Below are 26,956 nucleotides of genomic sequence, written 5' to 3' on the forward strand. Positions count from 1 at the left end.
TTCTTTTATGCCAAAAATCATTAGGATATTAAGTACAGATCATGTTCCATGAAGATATTTTGTAAATTTCCTACGGTAAATATATCAAAACTTAATTTTTGATTAGTAATATGCATTGCTAAGAGCTTAATTTGGACAATTTTAAAGGCGATTTTCTCAATATTTACATTTTTTGCACCCTCAGATGCCAGATTTTCAAATAGTTGTATCTGAGCCAAATATTGTCATATTTAACAATCCATACATCAATCGAAAGCTTATTTATTCAGCTTTCAGATGATGTATAAATCTCAATTTAAAAAAAATGGACCCTTATGACTGGTTTTGTGGTCCAGGGTCACAAATGCAAAGGTTAACCAAATTATCAAATCTAAATTTAAAACGTGACAACTTGCCCCAGCCTGACATTTTTATCCTGACAGCTTGAGTTAAAATTGTAAGTTGACCCTTGTCTAAATGTGTCAATGTGGTTCATTGTTTGCCCAGTAGCTGTATGAAAAACATTTTTCTACATGGTTGAAACCAACATATAAAAACCACTGACAGAGAAACACATTTCTAGTATACTGTTTTACTTAAAACGTTATAGTTTGAGATACAACACGTGTGACAACTAGCCCCGGCCTCTCTTAAATGTCTTCTCACGCTTTTTGCATTGCTTACAGTTAAGTCCGTTACACTGACCATCTGTGTTATTATCTAGTACTAATGTTTGCACCTTCAGATTAGTCAGTCAGTTTACAATCCCAACCAATAGCAAGGCAGAATCCCAAACGTTCTAAACCACAATGAATCCATTAGCTCTCTCTAAGTCCATCATTTTCGCCAGACCAATCATGTTTTAGTTCGTTCATGCGATGCACCAATCAGAGGCCGTAAGAGCGCCGGACGCTCCCGCCCACGCGTCTCAGTGACTGCGCAGCTGGAGTGCCTGTCGTAATGACAGTGTCATTTGGAGTAACACCAGGCTAAAGAGGGGTGCTGAGACACACGACAGTCGGGATAAGCGTCAACTTTTTTGTTTAGGTTTCCAGACTCGGATGAACTCCTCCTGACACATTTGAAAGACTAGTCAGCGTCAAACAAACTTCTGCATGAGTAAAGGAGCAAAACGTCGTTCAGGGAAACTACATTGCTACAAACTCAGCGCACTAACCGACAAACCGAAGCTGCGCACGACGCCAACATTGTAACTGTTAAAGAAGTTTAATTAATGACTTAAGTTAATGAATGCCTGGGGAGGAATTTATTCGCGTATTTTGCAGTGAAACTACCACATAGTTAGGTTCAGTCATGTCAGCATCACCTGTGCACTCAGCTCGGGTCAGGCGCAGCAGTGACGGGTCCCCCATCAACGCCTCCTCTTCCTCCTCCTCTTTAGCATCATCGTCCTCATCCTCCGCCGGCAACACGAGCCGGTTGCAGCCCATTCGCGCCACGGTGCCCTACCAGCTCCTGCGTGGAAATCAGCAGCACAGCCTGACCCGCCCTCCCGCGTCCTCCTCCTCCTCCTCCTCCTCCATCTCAGTCGGAAGCAACACAGAACCGACAGCATCAGCCCAGCACAGCAGCTCCAGTCCCGGCAGCCCGACGCTCGTCCTCCTCCTCCTCCTCATCCTCCTCCTCCATCTCAGTCGGAAGCAACACCGAACCGACAGCATCAGCCCAGCACCGCAGCTCCAGTCCCGGCAGCCCGGCAGGAAGCGGTTCGCTGATCCCGCGGCAGAGGCGCTCTCCTCCGGAGCACAGGGGCTCACCGGAGCGCTGCCCTCATTCAACTGTCCTTAGAGGTAAACAACAGGCCTGCTTCATCTACTGCCATTCATTTAACTTAAGCATCTTCGCATAACGTTACGCTGCTGCTGGAGTCGTTTAATTGGTTCGCGCTGTTTATCATGAAAACAGCATCCATTCTTCATTTATAACTGTTATTATAACAGAAACGCGAGCTTTATATGGCTCTTAGATTTATATACAGTGAGTACATGTATAAAATGCTTTAGACCCGATTGGCTAAATCTTATTGCAGACAAACGCGTTTAAAGCGTTAATATAGAATGTAAATAATAATGGTGTTTGTGCATCATGACCGTGGCTGTGGCTTAAAACGTAGCGAGCTGCCTAGACAGGCAACGTATATCCTACAGACGTCGTTTGGAACCCTGCGAGAAGCCGTCTATGTCATAGTGAGCTCGCTAGGATTTGAGACACGGCCCGCGCTGGTTCCGCTCCAGTTAAAGCTAGCGCTCTTGTAGCTACGTAAACACACGAGTAGCTCCTAATGTTTGCGTTATTTCTGTAATTCCGGTCCTATATATGAGATGGTATATGTGTTTCTCAGGGTTGTCGTTAATTCGCTGTTGTTTGCCGAGGAGGGATGGAAAGAATTACGTGGGTAATTGGAGGCTCTGTGTGTGTGTGTGTGTGTGTGTGTGTGTGTGTGTGTGTGTGAGTGAAGGCCACACAGGGGTCCTCGTCACAAACACACAACCTCAACCCCGCTGTTCTGCTTCATACCACATTATTATGAAACATAAGTGGTGCAAATTGAGCGCCTAAAGCTTTATTTAACAGTTTCTATGGCTACTACTTTATGTGCTGACTGTATATTTAGGATAAATTAATGAGAATGACATCTAAGAATCTGTTTTCATTCATTCCCAAGACTGCATTATCATATTGATATTCAGGCCAAAAAAAAAAAATCATTTACTGCATTACTACTTGGTGACTTGGTATTAGACACCATTGTCATTAAAAAGAAATTGGTTTATGAGGATTTAACAATAATAATTTGGCTCCAAAAATGTATTTTGACCACTAATCTAGTATTAAGAGATCATATATAGATGTCAACGATTTGGGCACTTAAGAATTACACTTAGAATGCATTCCATTAGATTAATTCATTACAAAATATTAAACCAAATATATTTTGTGCGTAATGTAGTCGCATTCAGTCAGTGAGTCCAAATACTTTCTGCGGTCAGTGTATATGGAAGGAAACTGTGCTTTCAAGTATGCAGTCATCTGTGTCTTTATTTATGCTCGTAGTTATATTAATCATGTGTCAGAACTATTGGACTGACATTATTGTCATGAATCCCTGGACATTATTTTGATCTTTGGTTATGAATAGGTGTTTGTGGTAAGGCAGTGTAGCAGAGAAGCAGGTGTAACGGAGGCCAGCGAGTAGGTGCTGTGCAGGTAACCCTGGAGAGAGGGGTTACATTGGTGCCGTGACCCGGATGGGAGTGAGGTTTAGGGGGGGTGAGTGTAACGGAGGCCAGCGAGTAGGTGCTGTGCAGGTAAACCTCACTCCCCTGATCTTAAGAGACGCACTAGCGACTATCGCTAGTGGCTGCAGTCTTTAGCCTCCTTGTTAGTGCGCCGCCTCCCATGCTGGAGACCCGGGTTCGAGACCCACTCGGAGCGAGAACGAGGTGTAGCGGAGAGGACCCGGGAGAGAGGGGTTACACAGCTAAATGGTGAATGTCCATCACGTTTGATTATATTGTGAGGAGAATCTTAAAGCTCTTTGAAGGTTTATAGAGGTTAACAGGAAACACATCTTATTTGAAATAAACGTGTATTATGATGGCAGGGAACATGAATAATATTTCGTCACGACTTTTCATGATGATTTATTGTGACGTACTTTCTGAATTGCCAGAGAAATATGGCAAGAGACTTCAACCCTATTAAATGACTAATATCACAACATTAATTGGCACACGTTCATGAGTGCAATATGAGTAATATGTGAAATATCATTGCTTCATTAGTTGTTCTTATGAAAGATTTTTCTTGGCTGAAGACCGTTTATCTGTTTTTTTTTATTATTAGTATGCTCTCATCATTACAGAAATATGTTTAAGAAATTCAGGAAGCAGATCTAATGTCTGTTACTCTGTTTAAATGATTGCTTTCCTTTCGTTAACCTTAATATGCCAAGAAAGCTAACTTTCTTTTCTGAGTTCCTTTGGTTTAGACATTTTTGTTTCTAATTTTAAAAGAAGACAGGCACTGGAAAAAAACTCTGGATTTTACTGCAGTGCACAGAACACATAAATTAGCTTATTAATGTATTTCTAAGTGATAAAAGATATTTATTATATAATTACATTACTATATATATATATATATATATATATATATATTTTTTTTATATATCTTGTTTATTGTATATAAATATAAAAGATCTATATAAACAATATAATACATTACTATATATATATATATATATATATATATATATATATTCATTTTATATTTATCGTTTATGTTTATATTTATTTTTTAATATACTCACTAATATATAATGTGCAGTACTGCTCTCAAAGTTGATATAATAGGGACATTATTATTAATTCGTAATATTCAGCATCAGGAGTTTAGGTTAAACAATTATATGTTTAGGGAAAATGTATATTTTGATTTAATTTAAACGTCATGCAATGTAGTTGTAAATAAAGATTATTGGAGTAGGGTTTGCAAGAAAATACTATTTCAGTCTTTCTACTTCAAAATTTCACATTGAATCTTTGTAGTTATTTGTGAAATTTACTAGAAAATCCTACAATCCAACAAACAATTGTTAATGTTAAACACTTTTTCATATTCCAGCTTAATATTTAGCCAAGTAATTCATTAGCAGGTTGATTGCTCTAAAAGCTTTAAACACTTTTGCACTATCAAAACTTCTCCTGAAACCTTTTGAAAGTCTGGATAAACTAGTCACCCTCTCTAAGCGCCTATGGAAAAGTGTGACCCATCCCTGATAAAAGCCCGTAAAAGCAGAATACATAAAATTACACAAGAATTTCAAAATAATTTTAGTTCAAATAGTTTAAATGAATCACATGTCACACTGCATGAGATATAAAGTAAACTACCCACTGACAGAAATGGGCTTTTAATTTACAGTAGCTTCTTGTAATTACAGAAGCCCTCAAAGATTTGTGGCCTTGAATTTTGCTGTGAGTTAAATGAACAGATATTTTTAGAGTTGTAACTCTTGTTTCAGACATGCTGTCTGTGAGCTCTCATAATTCAGTGTCGTGTTGAGCACTATTCATTTAATGGACCATGAGTGTAGACTGGGTGAGTTCATTTCTTCTGTTGTGCTTATGCTTTTGTCTTGTTCAGTAAGATAGCAGTGTTTTGTCTGTGGCTTTGTGTTGGAGTGCTGTTGAAGCGCAGCTGACAGGTAGCAGCGGTCTGACTCAGGCCTGTTATCACACACACACACCCCTCCCAGAGCTGAGAGCATTATTATGACAAAACACACACTCTCTCTCTCGCTTCTGTCCTCTACAACATATGCTAGATTTATTTGAAATAGATTACAGAACATAAAATATCTATATTTATCAGTTTCCATGTTGACCTTAGTGTCTGTGCCAGAAAGGAAAGGCTAATAATCATGTGTTACATATTATATGTAGTTCATACTCCTCTGCAGTGAATGGGTGCCGTCAGAATGAGAGTCCAAACAGCTGATAAAAACATCACAATAATCCACAAGTAATCCACATCACTCCAGTCCATCAGTTAACATCTTGTGAAGCGAAAAGCTTTGTGTTTGTAAGAAACAAATCCATCAATAAGACGTTTTCACTTTAAACTGCTTCTGGGCAAAATATAAGTCCACTATTCAAAATATTGCTTTCTCCTTTAAGAAAGTCATCTTGTCTGAGTCAAGAGAGAAATATGCACAAATCAAGCACTGTTTACAAGCAACAGCATTTGTTTCTTAGAAACACAGCAGCTTTTTGCTTTACAAGATATTAATTGATGGACTGGTGTGGTGAGGATTACTTGTGGATTATTGTGATGTTTTTATCAGCTGTAGAAACCCCAGAAACATTTACAGGGGTGTTTGCCATCGTTTTGCTTTACAGTGAGTGTTTATCGTTATTGTGAAAGATTATTATTTGAACAGCAGAACAGTAGGTAACAAATGTAACACCATACATGTTTTGGACATACAGGTGTGTTTCTTTGTGTTTATTTTAAAGCTTTTAGCTTTGAGGTACTATCAAATTATCAGTAATACAATAGTAATATATAGTAGATCAATATCTGATTGATTGCATTTATTAATCTGCCATATGTAGTTCAGTCTGAAAATATCTCTGGCTTCAGGCTTTTCCACATTTGCTTCTTGCCCTGACTTCACTTCTTATTTGCATTAATTATTAAATAAAGGCTATTTCTGGAATATAAGTGTTTTTGCACCATAAAGCTGCAGTGTCATCAGAAAAGACTTGTTTCCTACTTTTAGCATATTTTATTTTAGCACAGCTGCTTTACACAGTTCTATCATATTGTAGAGATATGACTGATTTTATGGAATTATTTTGTCATTATACTTGCAGATATTACCCAATATGCAGAACCTTAATCATAAACCCTACATTGTATTTTTATTTTATGTTGTTTTTTTCAAAGGCACTGCAACAACAAATTATTTTAATTCAAGTGTAAAATTGTTTTATGCTTGAGAAAAAACAAACAAAAAAAAACTGAAATATCTGAACACGGAAATACATTTTCCACAAAAGGTATTTGGACACTTAAGATACACAATTTGTCATTATTGTTACATAATTGTTACATTAGTGCATTTATGGAAATATAGTAGCAAAACACTTCTAACAAAATGTTTTCCAAAAAAAAAAAAGGTTTGAAAATGATAAAACAAAATATATGTTGAATACAAAAGATGCCAAACATTAGTGAAAATATAGCATCATTTGTTTGCTAACTTGGTTTGATATTTTGTATATATGGCAATTACATTTTTAAGTGTAGCATAAGTGTCCAAGTACTTTTTATGGGCTGATACACATTCTTCCAGGATACAGAGCATATGCCTTTTTAAAACAACTCTTGTTTTTATCAATAAACCTCAACAGCTGCAAGCTCTGGCTCCAGTTTTGCTAATGACTATAATCTTGTATTGCATATGCAATACCACGCATTAGTTGTTCCAATGCTTTAATTGCCACCAAAACTGAAAAAAAAAAGTATTTCAAATGAAATGACCTGTTTTTTGTAGACCTTACATTATGAACAATATTCAGTGGGTAATGCATACCTACAATATGTATAATATACAGTAAAACCAACATTTATTCACTAGTAAACACTAGTAAAAAAAAATTATACCTGGTGTCTGATTAATTTTTGGTTTGACTGTATAAGGTCATATAAAGTAAAAAAAAAAAAACTATAACAAGTGGTCGATTGCATTTAATTGTCAATTTCGCCTGTTTTCTTATTAGACTGACCAAAAAATAGTGCGGAATCCTAAATGTTTTTTCCTACTGAGCTATGTTACGAATCCCAGCTTGCTTAATGTGATCTGAGACTTTTGGGGTCCAAAAGTGAATGAGAATTGTCTGAATACTGTGGTGATGTTGTGATTCAAAATGTGACCAGCGCGGGTGAGTTCGTTTGAGAGCAGCGAACACTCGAGCGTTTGGAGGGGAAAAGTTCACATTTGCATGTCCCCCGCCTCGCGCTTCGTTTTTGTTTCCTTGCGTGAAACGCTTCGCTCGGCCCAACAGCACTCCAACTGTGCTGATGGATGTCGTACAATAGCGCCTGTGTTTTATGCAATGCAAATCGACTCCCAATAGGGACTGTATTTACCTCTGAAAGCCTTAAACTTCCACATATATTCAGTGTTCATGATGTGGCTTGCACTTCCTTTTCCTTGGCTGTCAGACTAATACGTTAGCCTATATCCCGCTGAATAAAGTTTACTCACCCTGCTTTACCCACAGTAACCCAATCACGAGCCAATGCCAGGAGCAGCGATCATCAATTCCCATTAAATCATATTAATGCCATAAAAGAATTCCAAACATGTGAAGACATCATAACCTGCAGGCTGCAATTCTGCAGCGAAGCAATTACTCTGTTTTATTTCCCCACCGTGCAGCGAGCTAAACCACCTGTCCCTCGTCTAATATGACCTAATTCACAGCTCCGAGCCAAACTGGCTGTATTGGGGTGATGTTTGTCAAAATGTGATTGTGTGAATAACAACAGAAGGTCTTTCAGCATTCGTCCACCCACACATGCTCTCTCTCGGTTTGCAAGCGCAGTATTTTACTGAATGTCACCTCTTACACATTTACTAACAGCATTCGCTGTGCCGCTCCGTTTACCACGTTCACAGCTTTCAGAATCACCACGGCTAATGGATAAAACTGATAATAATTCATAATTACAGTAATCAACAACACAAAAGACTTTGTGCTGTGACATCACTTTAACCCTGTAAAACATAAAATTATAGTCAGAAAAAATTAAATGGAACAGTTTATTAAACGTTTAAAAATATTTTTAAATATCTTTTCAAAAGTTTTTTGTTGAGTATCATATTTGATAAATCAGGCTTTTAAGGCTCATATAGGAGAATATGGAGCTTATACTCAAAGAGGGAAAAAACTGAGCTAGAATATGCAATATGGTGCAGTTGCTGATATTAAAATGGACTCAAATGAGATTCTATTTTGATAGCTTGTAAATTGTAATTAATCAGTTTTTATAAAAGTATAGCAGACTGCTTACATTGAATCATATAAATATCAGTTGTCACTCAAATATTTCACAATAAAATGTCTTAGTAGGATATTTATATGCTTTGTTTTATGATCAAAGCTCTGTTGTTTTTTATTATAGGAGGCAAAACATAATACAATGCAATGCAATGATGATTGAGAGATGAACAAGTAAACATTCCTCAAACGATGGATCATATTTTATATTAACATTTTAACATGATTTTTCAAAAAACGATTTATGTATAATTAAGTAAACCTAAGTTGCTTCAGTTCATCTTGAAACAGTACTAACAATATGAGTTATTCATATATTTACTTTATAAAAATTATTAAAGTTTTCACAGCAAAAAGACATGTGAGCCATGACCTGAAGGGGAAAGTTTTGACAATTTTACTGAAAGGCCATATAATTTACTTAAATCATATAAATATAATATAAAATAAGTCAGACAAGAGAAGGCATACCTTAGATTGTGTTCAACAGGATTTTCAACTGTTTTGATCATGTTAATAATTTAGAATAATTTATACTGTATATATATATATATATATTGCTAAATAAAAAAGAACTGTTTCATCGATTAATCAAAGAAATAATAGATAGATTAATTGGTTAGAAGATTGTCAGCTAGTTGCAGCTCTAAAGCAGTCAGAGGGAAAGATGACGTGAAGATATTTCTCTTTTTCATCTCTCAATCTGTTGGCCCTGCCCTGCTGTGGGGGTGTCAGTGTGCTCTCCTGAAACGCTTCTTGGCATAAACCTGCCCTGCCTCTTTCCATCTGCTCTCAGGAAACTGTAAAACAGGCCGAGAGGAAGCAGTTCAGTGCCAGGCCTCCATGAGCAAATGCCTTCCACACTCACTGAGCAACATTTGGGCAAGGCAAACCACACGCCAAGTCAACCTCGGCCACCTCGTGTTTAACAATACCAGCTTGACATGCAAATAAGCATAGCTAGCGTGGGATAAGAATAAGCATTTGTGTTAGTGAATTAATACTGAGGGCCACACCAATCTAACTGCTTCAAGCTTTAGGTTTTATAGTGTGCATTTCTAATGCATTGTACAGTTTGGTTTAAAAAGAGTTTTTAAAAGTAATTTCAGGTGGAAGCTGTGGCATAGCAGTTAGCATACTTGGCATACATGCTACAACATGTTGAAATATGGCAAAAAGCTTATGTGTAGTACAAATGAGCCTTTTTAGGTTGTTGAGGGCCATACACTAATATAAAATCTAAGGAGAAATAAACATGCGGGTTTCGAATGACATAAGGGTGAGTAAATGATGACAGATCTTTCATTTCTGGGTCAACTATCCCTTTAAAATTATCCTGAATGTTCCTAGAAAACTCACATTGAAAACAATTAAAAGTGTCAAATTCAGCTTCTTTGTACAGTAAAGTGCCACCGGCCAGTTACCAGCATATCAAGGTTTTGCCAAGTTTTTCTGCCATAAACCAAACCTATCTCACCCCAACTTCCTATTTCAATAAGAATTGTGTTTGCTGTAGCAACTTCTAGTAGTTTTGTATAGCCGTCAGGCTACAGTAATCAAATCAATTTGATGTCATACTATTTTGAACATCACTGAATGAATATCATTTGAACATACAGTATTTTGTCATTTAAACTTGATAATTCAAATGTTTAAAGCTTTTTACAGACCAATTCCTCTGTTAACACAGTCTGCAGTGAGGTTGTTTTTAGATCTATAACAGATCTTGTGAATTCACTACTATAGCTGGCCTGAGTCCGGTTGTCAGAGCCAAACGTTGATACAGTAACTCAGCATAAGCTTGTTTTACAACTTCTTACTTAACCTGCTATCTGTCATTCACTCCCTCCCTTTAGCTTTTCCTATCACATCACATCTGAACAGAGAGATATTTCATCTTTTCATAAGTATTTAGTACTAAGATGACTGATAACACTTTATAATACTGTAAATTAATACCATTAATAAACATTATTACATTATATGATATTAGTTAAATACATGTTAAGCCCTGTCAACATGCTGTTGTTTACCAAAAATAATTTTGAGCAATATTTATTTTGTATAAAAGCAAACATTTTTAGCATTTCTTCTACTGTAAGTGCATAATTGCCAATGCACTCTTGTTTGTTAGGTTAATATTCCTTTAACCAATGATAACCTAAAATTTCCTTTAATGTACATTTAAATGAATGCATGTCATGAAAATCAGATCAATTCATAACATGTGAACTGCAGGTCTAAAATGGTTATATTTATGAGTTACTACTGGAAGAAGTTGAAAGGCCTTACCATATGATTTTCTGAATGAACGTCTTCTTTATAACAATGCACTTTGTGACAATTACTGGTTTTAAAGTTACTAAACATATTCAGCTTGCTGTTGAAATCCCTTTATTTTGTAGCTCGACGGGACTTCATAAGGAGTTAACCTACATTTGCTACTTCCTAAAAAGCACACGGTGAAATAAGGGCCAAGTCTAAATATGTTCTTCTAGAATGGACTGTAATCCATTAGCTTTGCTCCGAATGACCCTGTTTATCACCATAGCAACAGGACACTCTCCGTGTCCACAGCGTCTCTCATACACGCGTTTGTCTTTTAGTCGTAATCTCATTCTGTGAATCCTGCTTAGTACCTTAGATTTAATTATTTACACCGCATATCTGAGAATACGTGGTATATGTTTTGCCCGCTTGCTCTGACATTTACTCATCAGCTAACTTGGATCTCTCATCTCCTTTATTCTCCTCTCAGTTTCTGTATTACTGTCTCTGTTGGTTTCACTTGATGCTCGCTTTGCTCGTCTGATGTGGGCTTCACACCATGCAAACACATGGGCGAGGATAATGTAATTGAGGGAGGTGTGAACAGCTTTTGGCAACCTGCAACTAAGTGAGATGTCATCAGGCTTAAAACAGCCTATTGTGTGAACCGCCACCGTAGCTGTAAAATAAGCAGTCGGCCCGGGTCACAGCGTAATCGCACATTTAATGTACTGAGTTCTCTCTTTAACATGCTTTCTGTCAAAAGTCATTTTCAGTGTGCAGGGAGAGGTTGCACAGATGCAGATAAGCGTGATATAAGATGCTAAATTGCTCTTTTGAGAGGACCAGACTGGAAGTTGCTGGTCAACAGGTCAAGAATGCAGATCGTATCTATTGTTCTGGATTCATCCTGAATATCCATCCTACTCCAGGTTATGCTGGTTAGTGTTAGTCAAGTTGATCAGCCAAACTTTGCTAGATTGGGACAAGCTGGCCAACTATTCCTCCAACAACTGACTAGTTTATCAGAGTTGGTTGTATAGAAACGGATAAAAAGCCAAATGTTGTTTTGAGATGATTCACCAGACTAGAAGTTGCTGGTCAACCTGCTAGTGAAGCTGGCTGATAGGACAGCCAACTAGTCATCTAGCAGCCAACTACTTGGTTGACTAGGGAGTTTACTAGTAGTGGGGTTGGACTGAAGCAAACAAACATGATGAAATTCAAGATGATTCACCAGACTAGAAATTGCTAACAGGTCAAGGATACAAAGTTCACCAGTTGGTCTGGATTTATCCTGAATTTCCATGCTGGTCCAGCCTGGCTTGTGCTAGTCTAGCTGGTGGACCAGCATAGCCATGCTGGTAACTATCAAAATTCAAAATGTTAATAGTAAACATGGTTGATGGGAATGAGACAGGATGGCCGACTAGTCACCCAACAACCAACTATTTAGTTAGTGAAGTTGTCTAGTTAAGTGTACTAGTGGGGTCAGACAGAACCACAGTCATCTGATAAAGTGCAAAATTGTTCTTTTGAGATGATTCACCAGACTAGAAGTAGCTGGTCAAACTGCTAGTGAAGCTGGTTAGTGTAGTTGATGAGTGAGTTTACCAGTAGTGGGGATGAACATAAGCAAATAAACATTATAAAATTCACAATGATTCACCAGACTAGAACATGCTAACAGGTCAGGGACAAAAAGTTCACCTATTGGTCTGGATTTATCGTTAATTTTGATAAATGAAAGGAAGAAAGGATACTGGAGTTTACAAGTAGTGGGGTTGGGCTGAAGCAAACAAACATGATGAAATTCAAGATGATTCACCAGACTAGAATTTGCTAACACATCAAGGATAAAAAGTTCACCAATTGGTCTGGATTTATCCTGAATTTCAATGCTGGTCCAGCCTGGCTTGTGCTAGTCTAGCTGGTGGACCAGCAAAGCCATGCTGGTAACTATCAAAATTCTAAATGTTAAAGGGGTCATATGATGTTGCTAAAAAGAACATTATTTTGTGTATTTGGTGTAATGAAATGTGTTTATGCGGTTTAAGGTTAAAAAACACATTATTTTCCACATACTGTACATTATTGTTTCTCCTCTATGCCCTGCCTTTCTGAAACGCATCGATTTTTACAAAGCTCAGCGGTCTGAAAAAGCAAGGTGTGCTGTGATTGGCCAGCTATCCAGTGCGTTGTGATTGGCCGAATACCTCAAGCGTGAGATAGGGCTGTCGCGGTGAGGGAATTTCCCTTGCGGTAATTTTGAGTGGCTCAATAGCGTGGTATGCGGTATTATCGCCATATATATACATATACACACACACACAGATGAAGGAGCGTCCGGAAGGACATGTGACGACTCCGGGCTGGACTTCACTTCGTCCACAGCGAAAGCCGATCCGGCGAGCCACAGCGCAAAGTTGTAGTATTTCCTCAGCAGCCAGCACGGATCAGCTCCAGGCATGACGAAGCAGATATCGTCCTCTTTTGGAAGGCCAAAATAAAGAATATCTCTTTGGATTTGAGACTTTAGTCTTTGCAACTTTACAGATCTTCTTTATGCACCAAGAGCTTGTAACACTCCAAAGAGAAAGGAAAAATTGAAATCGCATCATATGACCCCTTTACTAGTGGGATCAGACAGAACCACAGTCATCTGATAAAGTGCAAAATTGTTCTTTTGAGATGATTCACCAGACTAGAAGTAGCTGGTCAAACTGCTAGTGAAGCTGGTTAGTGTGGTTGACGAGTGAGTTTACTAGTAGTGGGGTTGAACAGAAGCAAATAAACATTATGACATTCACAATGATTCACCAGACTAGAACATGCTAACAGGTCAGGGATAAAAAGTTCACCTATTGGTCTGGATTTATCCTGAATTTCCATGCTGGTCCAGCCTGGCTTATGCTAGTCTAGCTGGTAGACAAACATAGACATGCTGTGTTGACCATCAAAATTCAAAATTTTAATAGTGAATATGATTGATGGGAATGGGACAGGATGGCTGATTAGTCACCCAACAACCAGTTACATGGTTAGTGAAGTTGACTAGTATGTGTATTATGGCAGACAGATCTATAAATCAGATAAATTTCAAAATTACTTTTTGAGATGATGATTCACCAGACTAGAAGTTGGAGGTCAAATGTTCACAGGACACAAAGTTCACCAGTCGGTCTGGATTCATGTTTGTCAAGCCTGGATTATGCTGGTTAGTGTTAGTCTAGCTGATGGTCCAGCATAGCCATGCTGTTGACCAGCCAAACTATGGTATTGAATCTGGTTAATAGGGATGGGATAGATTATCTCACTAATCCTCCAACAACTGACTAGTATATTAGTGTAGTTGTACAGAAGCACATAAATGTGATAAAATGCAAAATTGCTCTTTTGGTCTGATTTACCAGACTAGAAGGTCAAGATGCTACTGAAGCTGTTTGATAGGACAGCCAACTAGCCTAGTCATCCAACAGCCAACTACTTGCAAAGGATGCAAAGTTAACCAGTTGGATTAATTAATCCTGAATTCCCATGCTGGTCCAGCCTTGCTTATGCTAGTCTAGCTGGTAGACAAACATAGACATGCTGTGTTGACCATCAAAATTCCAAATTTTAGTAGTGAATATGGTTGATGGGAATGAGACAGGATGACTGACTAGTCATTCAACAACCAGTTACCTGGTTATTGTTATAGCTTTTTGAGATGATTTACAGGACTAGAAGTTGCAGGTCAACAGCTCGAAGGACACAGTTCACCAGTTGGTCTGGATTCATGCTTGTCCAGACTGGATTATGCTGGTTAGTGTTAGTCTAGATAGTGGTCCAGCATGTAAATGCTGTTGACCATCAAGTTTTTGATTGGGTTGATGGAGATTGGTCTTGATGGTCAACTAGTCATTTAACCACTGTTAGAAATGTCAACTAATAAGTTTATTGATGAATTTTAATGAGGCTTTTCAGCAGGGCTTAAAACTTCTACATTCCTCTTGAACTTAACACCGGGCCATTGCTTTTACTTTCCAAGTCCTTACTTTTCATAAAAACATGAGCAGTTTGCCTGCAGCTGCCTTGTGTACACAGATACCTGAGTTTGTCTTCTGAAAGCCATAAAGGTGATCCATGGATCTGATGATGTATTCATAGTGCCATAGAGATGTGTAAATATTGTCATCTCTGCTGTAGGAAAGTGTCATGCTCTGACTGTCACTGATTAGATAAGTTTGCGTGCCCTTGAACCAGTTCGTCCTCTTCCTCAATCTTTGTGGGCTGAGGGATGTGCATGAGGTATTTTTCTCAGGTTCGTCAAGGATTTATGTATTGCTTAAACACCAAGCGCAAACAGGTTAATCCGCATCTGTAGCTCGTCTTCCTCTACGGTAGATGGGCTATGAGCTGAGTGGGCTGATAAGATATTGATTACATAATACATAGTGCCTTTCTAGGCAGCATTTTAAGGCATAAAAGGTGCTCTGATTGATCGGCTACCGATCACTATTGGCCGATAATCGCTTTGGGATGTCTCTAAAAAGGCCGATCTCAAAAAAACGATCTCAAGCTGGTGACGCGTCTGCCGTGCGAGGTTTGGCACGACATGCAGCGGCACAGTCTCAGTCTCTGTCTGGCACGGGTGAAAAATAATTATAATGCTGAAGGTGAGGTACAATTCATATTTCTTCATTCAATAACTCGTAAAGTAATTTGAAAACTCTCTGTGAGACGTAATTTCACAAACGGCACGAGTGAATGACTGCGCTCTCTCTCGTTCCCTCTCAAAATGCGCAAATGGCTTCAAATCACATCGCATCTGCACTATTAGCGAGCTGCACAGTTGACACAGGCATTATCAATCGAGGCAGTGTTGCATCGTCACTAAAGTTAATGAATTGTATTTCTTTTTAATTCTTGCCTGTGTTTAGACACAATAATCAAAATAACAAAATATGTTAGGCACACACCGGGCAAAAGTGCAGCGCTGCATCAGATTGTAGTAGTCTTGACCGCTACTCGGATCCAAAGACTCCCCTCAATCGGCCAAAAGGGGGTGCTACAGTGCAAAAAAATAAAATTCCAGAGATTTTTGGCCCTAGCTCGTACACCGTTTGTCCTTTTGAGATATCTTCACCAAACTCGGTACTAGGGATGTCAGTTTTCGATCATTTCCATGATCGATCGTCGTTTAAATTAACGATCAATTAATCGATTAATCGTTAACCTTAATGCTGCAAAATGCGTCTATGCAGCCCGGCATGACAGGATGTGCAAAAGTTACTAAAAAAAAAAAACGTTTTCTCACCCGATTTAAAGGGGTTTTAGTCTGAATAAAATGCTAGTAGCAGGATTGTAAAATGAATAGATGTGATTATGATCAGGCCTATTTGTTTTTAAAAATCCGGCATTTACAGTGCATTAGATCGTGACAGTGCATGCGTGCGTGCATACGAGGACGAGCGAGCACGGGTTTGGCTACATGTATTTGGAGGTTATTACTCGCGTCTCATTCGGCACAAATCCAAATGTTTCCATATTGGAAATGTATTTGATATCGATCATCGATTAATCGTTGACATCCCTACTCGGTACACATGTGTACGAGCTCGATCTTTGGTAAAATAAAAAAAATTGTGCAGCTCTGCCACTTGGTGGCGCTATAAGATGGAAAAAACTTAAAAACTGCTATAACTACACAACCGTTAATCCGATCTACTTGAAAATTGGTATGCAGTGTCTTTGTCCAAAGTGGCACAAGTTTCTATGAGGACATTCACATATCTCAAAAAACATGGCCGCCATTAGCAAAAGAATTTTGAGCACCTATTAGACAAGGTTAATGGAGGTCGATCGGAACGAAACTCAGTGGGCATGTAAAGGCCCTAAAGGTCTGTAAGAATTTTGAAAGAAATCGGCCACTAGTTGGCGCTACCGAGTTTTATGGCTCTGTAATCACGTGGTGTTTCACACATCCACACAATATGCATATCATTTGATAGATCTACTCATAATGTGCAGCTCTGCCTTAAGAATCATTGCTGTCAATCAAATCGTTCATTAAATATTCACAAATATGTTAAAAACCTACTTTTGCGAACTAGTCCTAGGTTTTTCGCTCAATCTCGATCAAACCACTGCAGTAATATACTCTGGACTCTCTTGATCAATAATTATCAAAAATTAAAAATGTTGTCCTTTGTTTACCTATAACAGGGTCATTTAGAAAAGGGGTGTGGCCAAATACCCAAAAGCCTATAAAACCTAAACGAAAACGCAAAAATATACGAAACTTGGTGAAAACATGTGTCAGATGGCTTTTAACAAGCATGCACAATTTCATGGAGATTGAACCATAGATGGTGCTATAACAGTTAAAAAGGCCTCAAAAAACAATATTTCTATAGAAAATTACCTCAAATTGTAGAACATGTTCATATATTCACACAAACACTGGATCTTCTTATCATATGATAGATCTCCTCATTCTGAACAACTTTGCCTCCAGGACTAATGCTGTCAATTAAATCGTTCATTAAATATTCCCAATTATGTTAAAAACCTACTTTTGCGAACTAGTCCTAGGTTTTTCGCTCAATCTCAATCAAACCACTGCAGAACAATTCTCTGGACTCTCTAAATCAATAATTATCAAAAAAACTTTGAATTTTGTCCTTTGGTTAGCTTTAAAAGGGTCATTTAGAAAAGGGGCGTGGCCAAATATGGTATATATACCCTATATATATTTGGTATATATACCCTATACCCTATTTAAATATAAAACCTAAACGAAAACTCAAAACTTTATGAAACTTGGTAAAAACATGTGACAAATGACTCTTAACAAGCATGCAAAGTTTCATGGAGATCGGACCATAGGTGGCGCTATAACAGTTAAAAAGGCTTCAAAAACACAATATTTCTATAGTAAATGGCCTCAAATTGAAAAAAGCATTTTTAAAAAATGCTCATATATTCACACAAACACTAGATCTTCATATCATATGATAGGTGTCCTCATTTTGAACAACTTTGCCTCTAGGACCACTGCTATCAATTCAACTGTTCTTTAAATATTTTATATTATTTAAAAAACCTACTTTTGTGAACTAGTCCTAGGTTTTTAACTCAAACTCAATAAAACCACTGCAGTACAATTCTCTGGACTCTCTAGATCAACAATTATCAAAAAAAAAAAGTTGAACATTGGCATTTGGACCATTTTAACATGGTGATTTAAAAATGTGTTCCTTATATAGTGTACCTAAGTGCTTATAAATCTTAAAAGAAAACTCCAAACATCTCACAACTATGTAAACTCATGCATTATATGATTCTAAACAATCATGCAAAATTTTATGGAGATTGGACAGAAACTGACACTAGCCAAGTTTCTATCCAGTTTTTGCTCTGTTTTGTTGTCGACAGAGAATATGCGTAAAAAAAACTTGCGAAATTTGCTGTCTACAGCATATTTCCATCCAACTGGCCTCTTACCGATAAAATGTTGTGCGTGATGATGTCATCCCTAAAAAAAACGAATTGTCACTTAAGTTTTGGTGTATCGCAAAAAAAAAATTGCCCTTGAGCTGTTTCCATACATAATTTCACCTATTGCGTAATTATATAGGATTGTAGCCTGTTCTTCATCCATTTGAAACAAAACTTTATTATATAGCCTATTATTAAATTGCATAATGCATAATTGCATAATGCATAAAATTATTTTTAACAAGTGTCATGTATTTTTTTTGTACTTTGTTATAGACTAGTTAGATACTTGATCATCAAGCAATATTCATAAACAGGTGCAGTTGTATTAGCCTATCATTATTTTTCTGATTAACTTTTATTAGGAAATGTTCATTTCGGTTATTTTATTTCCCCTAACCGACAACCGATGGTCGTTAAGCCATTATTAACCGACAAGATTGTTAAATTACAATTAAATTAAATTTGAATTGATACGTGGCTGTGACCCATTAAAAATACCTAAATTTGTTTTCCAGGGATTAATTTTATACACACAAAAAGCAGCATAAACAACAGAACGTGAGGATTCACATGGTCACGCACCTGCAGCACTTCTGTGAACAGAGAAAAACATAATAAAGCTATATATAAAATAAATAAATAGGCCTATATGCGAAATATATTTTTCTCAATAATAAATTAACAAAACGAAATAAAGAAAAACTGTGCAACAATAAGCAGCCTAAATGCAGAATTTCGGCTTATTTTTGTGATGCGCTCTTGAGAAAGCGGCATCCTGTTTGTTTCCTTTATTTTACAAAATCACAATGTTTTGTTTTTATTGTGAATGTACACAAATAAAAGGATATTTAGAATAGTTTTGAATAATGTCTTACTCTCATATTGTCAGACTCTGTTCCGTGTTTTGTGTTTCCATGCCCTTATTTGGTTTTCCTGTTCCTGCTCCCTGATTGTTTCCCATTTGTTTCCAGCTGTGTTTTCCCTCATGTTATTATGTTTCATTAGTTCCAGGTGTTTCTCGTCATGTCTTGTGTATTTAAAGTGTTCCCGGTTCTTAGTTCTTCATCTGGTATTGTATGTGTCAACCTTCTCAGCTACGTGTGTTTTCCTGGTTCCCTTGAAGTCATTAAAATCTCCTTATTGATGTACTCCTCGTCTCCTCGTTCCGCGCTCCAACACCGTAGCACCGTGACACATATGACCACAAATGAAGGCATATTGTAATTTGTTTCCACTTTTGAGGAAAAAAAAACAAAAAAAACAAGTGATCGGACACCGGCGCCTCACACGCGCAGTTAAGCATTACTAACTCGACAGTGCAGCACTCTACAACAAATCCTTTAAATTTAACGGTAGAACTAGGGCTGAAACGATTCCTCGAATACCTCGAGTAAGTCGAATACAAAAAATCATTGAGGCAAATTATTTGCCTCGAGGCTTCGTTTAGTCCATTTACTGTAACTACACTTTACTGTTTCCCCACGGACCATTATTACCGACGCACAAACCGATAAACGCTGGACCAGACCATAGACTGTATAAAAACAGGGACCAGACTTAAAAAAAAAAAAGCGCTTGACATATTTAAAACCGTAAATCAATATGGTGGCTAGTTATAATGTCCCTATGTTAGCTATGTTTTGTGAAAGACTAAACGCCATTGTCCATAACAATACCACAGAAAGAAAGTTAGTCAATACCATACGAAGTGTGCCAGTTTTCACCTCTAAAATCAGCATGATTACAAATGGGATTTTATTCAACAGTTCAATAAACAAGAAGGTAATATTATGAGACTTACGTTTTAGACACTATATTGCCTGTTTTTGTTTGATTTTTCCAACAAAAAAATTCCAAACACAGCCACAGCGCTGAATGAATGAACCGTTTAAATGATTCGGTTCAATCGCAATGACTCACTTATTAACAGTGACTTGCTGCCACCTACTGGCGGTTTAAATATTATTTATGCATTTGTAACTGCAGGTTAAATGCATTCATGTCCCTCTGTGTGGGAAATTCATCCCATGCAGCTTCTGTGTTTCTTCTGCATTGCAAAGATGAATTTTGATACAGATATAATTTGTTTGGTAACAGCCCAAATGTAATATTTATAATATATAATTATAATATATAATATTGTAATATAATATGTCTTTTATTCTAATTGACTGATTAAATGTAAGAATTTGACTCAAAAGATGATGCACACTTTTAGAAAATAAGGCTTTATAAATGTAAAAATGACCATAAAATATAAAAATAAATTTAAACTTATTGGAACAGATTAATTTCTATCACTGCTGTGAGCTGACCCGCACACAGAATATGAAGGATATCAAAAACAAGTTTTACACACACACACACACTCACACCAGTACGTAAAGGGACATTTAAGAGGGTTTATTCTCCAAATAACTCTAATTTCATGTTGCATAAAAATGTGTTTAAAAATTGTGTATGGTCTCTTGTTCTTGTTCCAAGTTACCTTCCTGTCCACTGATTTTTGCCTCTCACAAAAGCCACAAAGCCTTCCAAGAAGACAGTAAAGGCTTATGTCATGCTTGAGCTTTAGTTAGGCTGAAACTTGAAAGTTAAGTTGCACGACATAAATGCAATGTTTAGGTATTATTATTATTTTTATTACTATTATTTTGATTTATGCCTTAGTTTTAGTTTGTACTGTTTACCTTTTTTAAAGTAATGTGAAATTGATTTTTGTATTTTTATTTATTTATTTTTATTTTTTATTGATATATTTGTATTTGCATTTTGAATGCAATTTGGCAATTAAATACATTAAATGGGTTTAGTTTTCACGGTTATTCTTTTTCAGCAATAAAAATGTTAATTTTTCTAAAAAGAAAAGAAATTAGTTGTTTATTTTAAGAGATCTATCTTATTATCTCTTGCATATTTAGTATTTTTCTTTAATAAAGAAAAATTACTTCTTATCCGATTTCTCGATTAATCAATTGGATAATCTGTAGAATACTCGATTACTAAAATAATCGATAGCTACAGCCCTAGGTAGAACAGAACTCAGAACAAAACAAGAATAAAAATATAAGAAGCTACTAACAAGCCAAAATGAGTTCATCCAAAATTTTGTACTTCGCGTTCTAATATCCATGTAAAACAAAATGTGCTTGGCATAATATCACAGGGGTATGGTGGTCACGCTGAACGGCATGGACTACAGGCTAAACTGAGCGGTGCACTGTAAAAAATAACGTAAACGTAGGCTACTAAAGGAACATCAAATTAAGATAAGTATGTTTGAGAGGCAACTCGTCTTTTGCTTACCATATATAAAAAGAATTTTATATGCAATTTAATAATATGAATATGATTTAATGCGCTTTTGAACTACAAGGAAACGGTGCTTTAATGGGAGCAACACCATGAACATGGACGCTATAGGCTAATTCTGTCATGTGACACCATTTATTTGCATTAAAGCCCCTTTTCTCGACAAAAAGTGTTTCCAAACAGATTTTTGCGACATTTGAAGTATCGATATAGAATTTATGCGCTAAAGTTAAACGGAAAACGATTGTGTCAACACATGACAAATTTTATCGATAAATGGCATTTCCTTCAGCTATATCGGTAAAATTTTGAAGCGCTAAATATTTTTTACGCAAAAAATCCTTGGATGGAAACCTGTCTACTGTAATAGTTATGAAGGTTAAAAACAGTACATGTCTATGCTGTATTCCCTGAAAGTGCAAATACAACCACTAGATGGCAACAAAGGATCACTCATTGGCTCATTCTATCACTTGCATAGTTCTTTTCTCAGGTTTTATTATGTACTGACATTCAGATAGTTTAAAATCATTATTATTACATTTAAAATCACATTTAGTCAAAGTTTACCACTTCATTTAAACAGACCTATCAGTTTGGACAATTATGCCACATTATGATTCAATTTAAACCTGAAAGAATATTATAAACGGGACACTTCCAGTAAGCATTTTATAACATGTAAGTTATTTCAAATATCTATATCTACAACATAATGTGTGTCTGTGTGTGTGTGAGCATGCTTAGTCTGTATTGAGTAATAAAATATGTGTTAAGTAATACAGTTCAACCTTTTCATTACTCTGTGTGTGTCATCATCATATTCTCAATCATGGATGTGTTCTGGTGTCAGCCATACATTTCACTTTGGCGGAGACCCCTGACAGCATAGAAGCCATGAAGGCCTTCAAGTGCTTGAACCCCGGTAATCGCTGCTTGCAGCTATATTTAATATTAATATTTTTATTGATTTACAAAGTATGGTTCAATACTTTTTTTAAATAGTAGAGCACTATTTTAGTTTCTGTTCAGTATCCATTTTAAAAACTATCTGTTGATTAATCGGTATTGGCCAGTGTGGTCCAACCTAACGATCGCTATCGCAAAAATCCACTATCGACCTCTAGTTTTTGCCCATAAAATGAAACTTGGTGTCCTAAACTACATTGAATCCCAATTACTTTTATTTTATGGACAAAAACCTGATACATTCCTAAAAAATAGAGAAGTTATTACAGAAAAAGAAAAAAAAAACTTTAAAAGAATATTCTTGAGTGCAGACTGAATGCTTTTAGACTCTTAATTGCATGTTAATTGCAATTAAATGAAAATGTATTATGTAAATTTATACTTGTAGAAATTGGTCCCACTTTATATTAAGTGGCCCTAATACCTGTGTACTTACATAGTAACTAGATGTGTACATAGTATGTAACCACAGTGTAAGTACATATTGGTACATAGTATCTACAGCTGTAATGTTTGTGTAACTACACATATGTAACAACCCACTGAATGGTATGTGTAAATACAAATGGGTAACAGGACATTGGTAACAACACTTTTTGTTAATGAAAGTACAAATCTGTAACAGGACTAACAGCACTTTTTGGTAAAGAAAGTGTTACACTTTATATTAAGTAAACAATTCCTATGGATTTGCCATGTAATTACTCTGATGTTACACTGCACCGGCCAGTAAGTTAGGCTTTACATATAAATTGTGGTTGTTGTCCAGAATGTTACACTTTATATTAAGTGGACAGCTCCTGAGGAGTTACCATGTACGTACACTGGTATTACAGTGGTGCACCAACTCAAGATCCAACTCCTCCCACTTTACATATCCCTAAACCTACCCATTTCCACCCCTAAACCTACCCATCTCCACCCCCTGGATCAAATTGTTCCAATTACTTCCAGTTGTTACAAAATGTAGTTATATATGTCCTGTTACACATTTGTACTTACACAAACCATTCGGAGGGTTGTTATATGTGTGTAGTTACAGAAATATTACAGCTCTAGATATTATGTACCAGTGTGTAAAAATGAACACGAGTTAAAATGATAATGTTTAGCACTTTACATGTGCTTTAACATGGTAGTCAACACAACAATAAGTGTACTTCTTTAAAGCATAATAAGAAGATTATTAAATCATGATTTAAAATGTGCTTCAAAGTAAAACTTTTAATTTGACATTATTATTTTTAAATGTCTACATGAAAGTATTTCATTGATATTATATAACCTGAAAGTACAGTTTGTTATAGATATATTTTTAAGATTTGAAGTATGCTACAAGGGCATATCAATACAATTAAATGCACTTTTCTTCTCCTTTTTTCGTTTTTTTTAACAACAGTATCCCTTTTAGTATACTTTTATAGTATAGAAATTTTAAGGTAGAATCAGCGGTTATCCTTTTTGCCAAAGGCAATCCCAGGATGCATGGCAATGAGATCAATGAACAAATTAATCCAAGACCATTTTGAGATGGACATGGTTTCAACAAACAGTTCAGGAAACCCACTAGTTGATTTTGAAGATGTATAGTATTTACGTGTGCATTTTATGCATTTCAGTATTTTATGGGGAAATAACTTTAGGGCTGCCACCACCCCAGTCCATCTGCTCATCACCCATCTGTTTCTCTTTCTGTTTGTTCCTTATGGCAGTTGAGAGGTCAAAGTCGCAACAGGTGCGGAGCACAGGTGCTATCAGACGGACTTCCTCTCTGGGTGCTATCACCGGGCCCTACCTGATAGGGCAGTGGCCACGTGAATCCCACCTGCACAGCCCCTCGTGCATGAAAGACAAGTCCACACAGGTAGGCACTATCACCCTCTATGTTCAAAATCTACCCTCTGGCTTCAAAGCCTGTGTGTTCAGGTGTGTTTGCAAACGTTAGCTTGACAGCATTTATAGGTCCATCATTCTTCTGGGTTTTTGCGTGTTTGCTGTGTCACTGAGGAATTTTTTTTTTTTGCGATTTCTGTAAGCTGATACCAACTGATTATTCTCAATAGGTGTTGGCCTTCGCTGTGAAAATAAGAAATTCAAAAGGTCCAGTGATCTACTGATCTACAGCCAGATTATTTCAATAATGACCAACATAATCAACCAAGAGCAGTACAAATTAGTACAATTATTGCAGCCACCCCTAGTAGCAAAGTAATATAATTAAAATACATTTATTTCATACTAAGTATAGTTGAAATCTATTAAAATATTTACTGATATATTGCTCGAGACTTGCTGATATGAAAATTATAATTAAACTTTATTTGGAGTGCTTCTTGCGCACAATGCACATTTCTTAATATTAAGCCTAAAATATGTTTTAATGTCACTATACTGATGAGGATTGTTTGATCTTTGAATAATGCAAGATATTTAAAGTGTACCTAAATTATACTTGCAATAGTTCCACTTTAGCACAATCAAATATACTTCAGTTCATCTTTAGTTGGGACTTCAGCACTACTTCTGCACAATTAAAATTCATTAAGCACAAAATTAGTTGTTCCAATTCAGCAGACTTTAAGTATACCAGTTTAGTATATTAAAAGTACAATTACAGGGTATTTTTATTAAGTACATAAATATGTAAATGTATTTGTAGTATACTTAGTATGAAATAAATTAATTTCAAATACATTTTAGTATATTTATTTTTTACTAGGGATGTCAATCACAAAATGGGTTAAGTCATGCTTTTCGTCGTTAAGTAATGGTGCAAATACCAGTAAACTGCCTATGGCAAAACTTTGTAAATCACGCTGCATGATTTATTTAAATACTCTCCTCTCATACATTTTGCTTTTAAAGGTGAAACTCCTACATATGCAATAAAATCAGCCACAAAAATAACTTTGTTCACATCTTTTCAATACTATTTTTTCACTGCATGTCTTTAGCAAATCCTAACAGTATTTTTTTTAATGCCAAAATGTCCCTTAAATGTGTGCAAGCTGTCCCTTAATATTTTAAATTAATATTCATATTGTATACAAATTATTTTGAAATCCTTCATTGGTCTAAAGGTGTGGGAACTTTCAAAGCAGTATAGAGTTGTAAACTGTAGTTAACTTTAGCATTTGGCATGAAGAAGTTATTGGCACTAAATAAACCATTAACCACAGACTGGTAACCGACACTTTCACAACTTACACATGGGGTCTGGTTTTTGACCCACAGCTGAATTGCAGAAATCACTCAGAGACTGTTATACATCATCAGAGGCTGTAATCATCTGCAGTTGTAACTGTAATGCAGTTTGAGTATTCAATGGTTAATTAATGAACATGAGCTGCCTTGCTTTCTACTGTCTTCTAAGGCAGCATCCTAACTGCATCACAAAAAGCACATTTCACATGTGAAGCACACATAAGACTCACAGTTGAATCAGTAGAATCACCACAATGAATATGAATTAAATGTATATTATCCTTATTAAAAAGTTACAAATGTTATTTAGTCAATAGCAGTGAGAGATTTTCTCTTTCTCTTTTATTGTCTTTTTGTTGTTTGATCAAAGGCTGCTGTCACTTTAAGACCTACTGCACAGATCTAATATACTGATACACACAATGTTGGGGAAAGTTATTTTTAAAAGTAATGCATTACAATATTGTGTTATTCCATAAAAAAGGTAACTAATTATGTTACTTAGTTACTTTTAATGGAAAGTAATGAGTTACGTTACTTTTGCGTAAATGTAAATTCATGTCTGTATAGTAGAGGGCACAGCTCAAACCATTCTGGATTGCATGAAGAATAGGATGCAGGAGAAGAAAGTTCAACACTCTTCAGCAATAAAAAAATTAAATATAAATGTTATGTTTATTTAAAGTATTTTTTGTAAAGTAAAAAGTAATGCATTACTATACTAGTTACTTGAAAAAAAGTAATCCGATTATGTAACCCGGTTACTTGTAATGTGTTACCCCTAACACTAGATACATGTTTTCTTTCTCAAAAGTATACATTGAGTTAAGACAAAACCGACTGTGTTTATGAGAATACTCACCAAGGCGGATATTTTGACATCATTTTGTGTATATTTGTCTGTTCAAGCGTAAGAACACATGAAGGAGAACTATTTGCGTGTTGTCGGTGGTTTTCAGACAAAAGAAAAGATAAGACACGAAAATACCGGATTTAGTTCTCTTTCGTGTTGTCTTGTACCTAAATGGTTTACAATTGTTTGATTGTTGAAACTGGCATGACGTAGAAACACGTGCAAATGATAACTTTGCAGTGTGACCGATCAGGCCAGTGACGAAGCCATCAACTGTCCCAAGCGTTTATCA

The 26,956-nt window shown here is 36.4% G+C and overlaps 1 protein-coding gene across 1 annotated transcript; it reads left to right on the top strand.

The window, feature by feature from the left end:
- The first annotated feature begins 953 nt into the window (after window positions 1-953).
- On the top strand, window positions 954-24,724 carry LOC107672809 (glucocorticoid-induced transcript 1 protein-like). Its single transcript, XM_016466177.1, has 5 exons — window positions 954-1,523; window positions 1,624-1,790; window positions 22,492-22,563; window positions 24,320-24,471; window positions 24,671-24,724. The coding sequence occupies exons 1-5, from the start codon at window positions 1,294-1,296 to the stop codon at window positions 24,722-24,724; spliced, it is 675 nt and encodes a 224-aa protein (XP_016321663.1). The 5' UTR covers window positions 954-1,293.
- The last annotated feature ends 2,232 nt before the right edge of the window (window positions 24,725-26,956 follow it).

The sequence above is a fragment of the Sinocyclocheilus anshuiensis genome, unplaced genomic scaffold, assembly GCF_001515605.1.
Source record: "Sinocyclocheilus anshuiensis isolate Anshui unplaced genomic scaffold, SAMN03320099.WGS_v1.1 scaffold132, whole genome shotgun sequence".
Classification (NCBI taxonomy): domain Eukaryota; kingdom Metazoa; phylum Chordata; class Actinopteri; order Cypriniformes; family Cyprinidae; genus Sinocyclocheilus; species Sinocyclocheilus anshuiensis.

Excerpts from the sequence above, each read along its gene's own strand:
- LOC107672809 (XM_016466177.1), top strand. The coding sequence starts at position 1,294 with ATGTCAGCATCACCTGTGCACTCAGCTCGGGTCAGGCGCAGCAGTGAC. Across the intron at positions 1,524-1,623 it reads TCCTCCTCCTCCTCCTCCAT|CTCCATCTCAGTCGGAAGCA; the intron begins CTCAGTCGGAAG and ends CTCATCCTCCTC. Across the intron at positions 22,564-24,319 it reads CTTCAAGTGCTTGAACCCCG|TTGAGAGGTCAAAGTCGCAA; the intron begins GTAATCGCTGCT and ends TCCTTATGGCAG.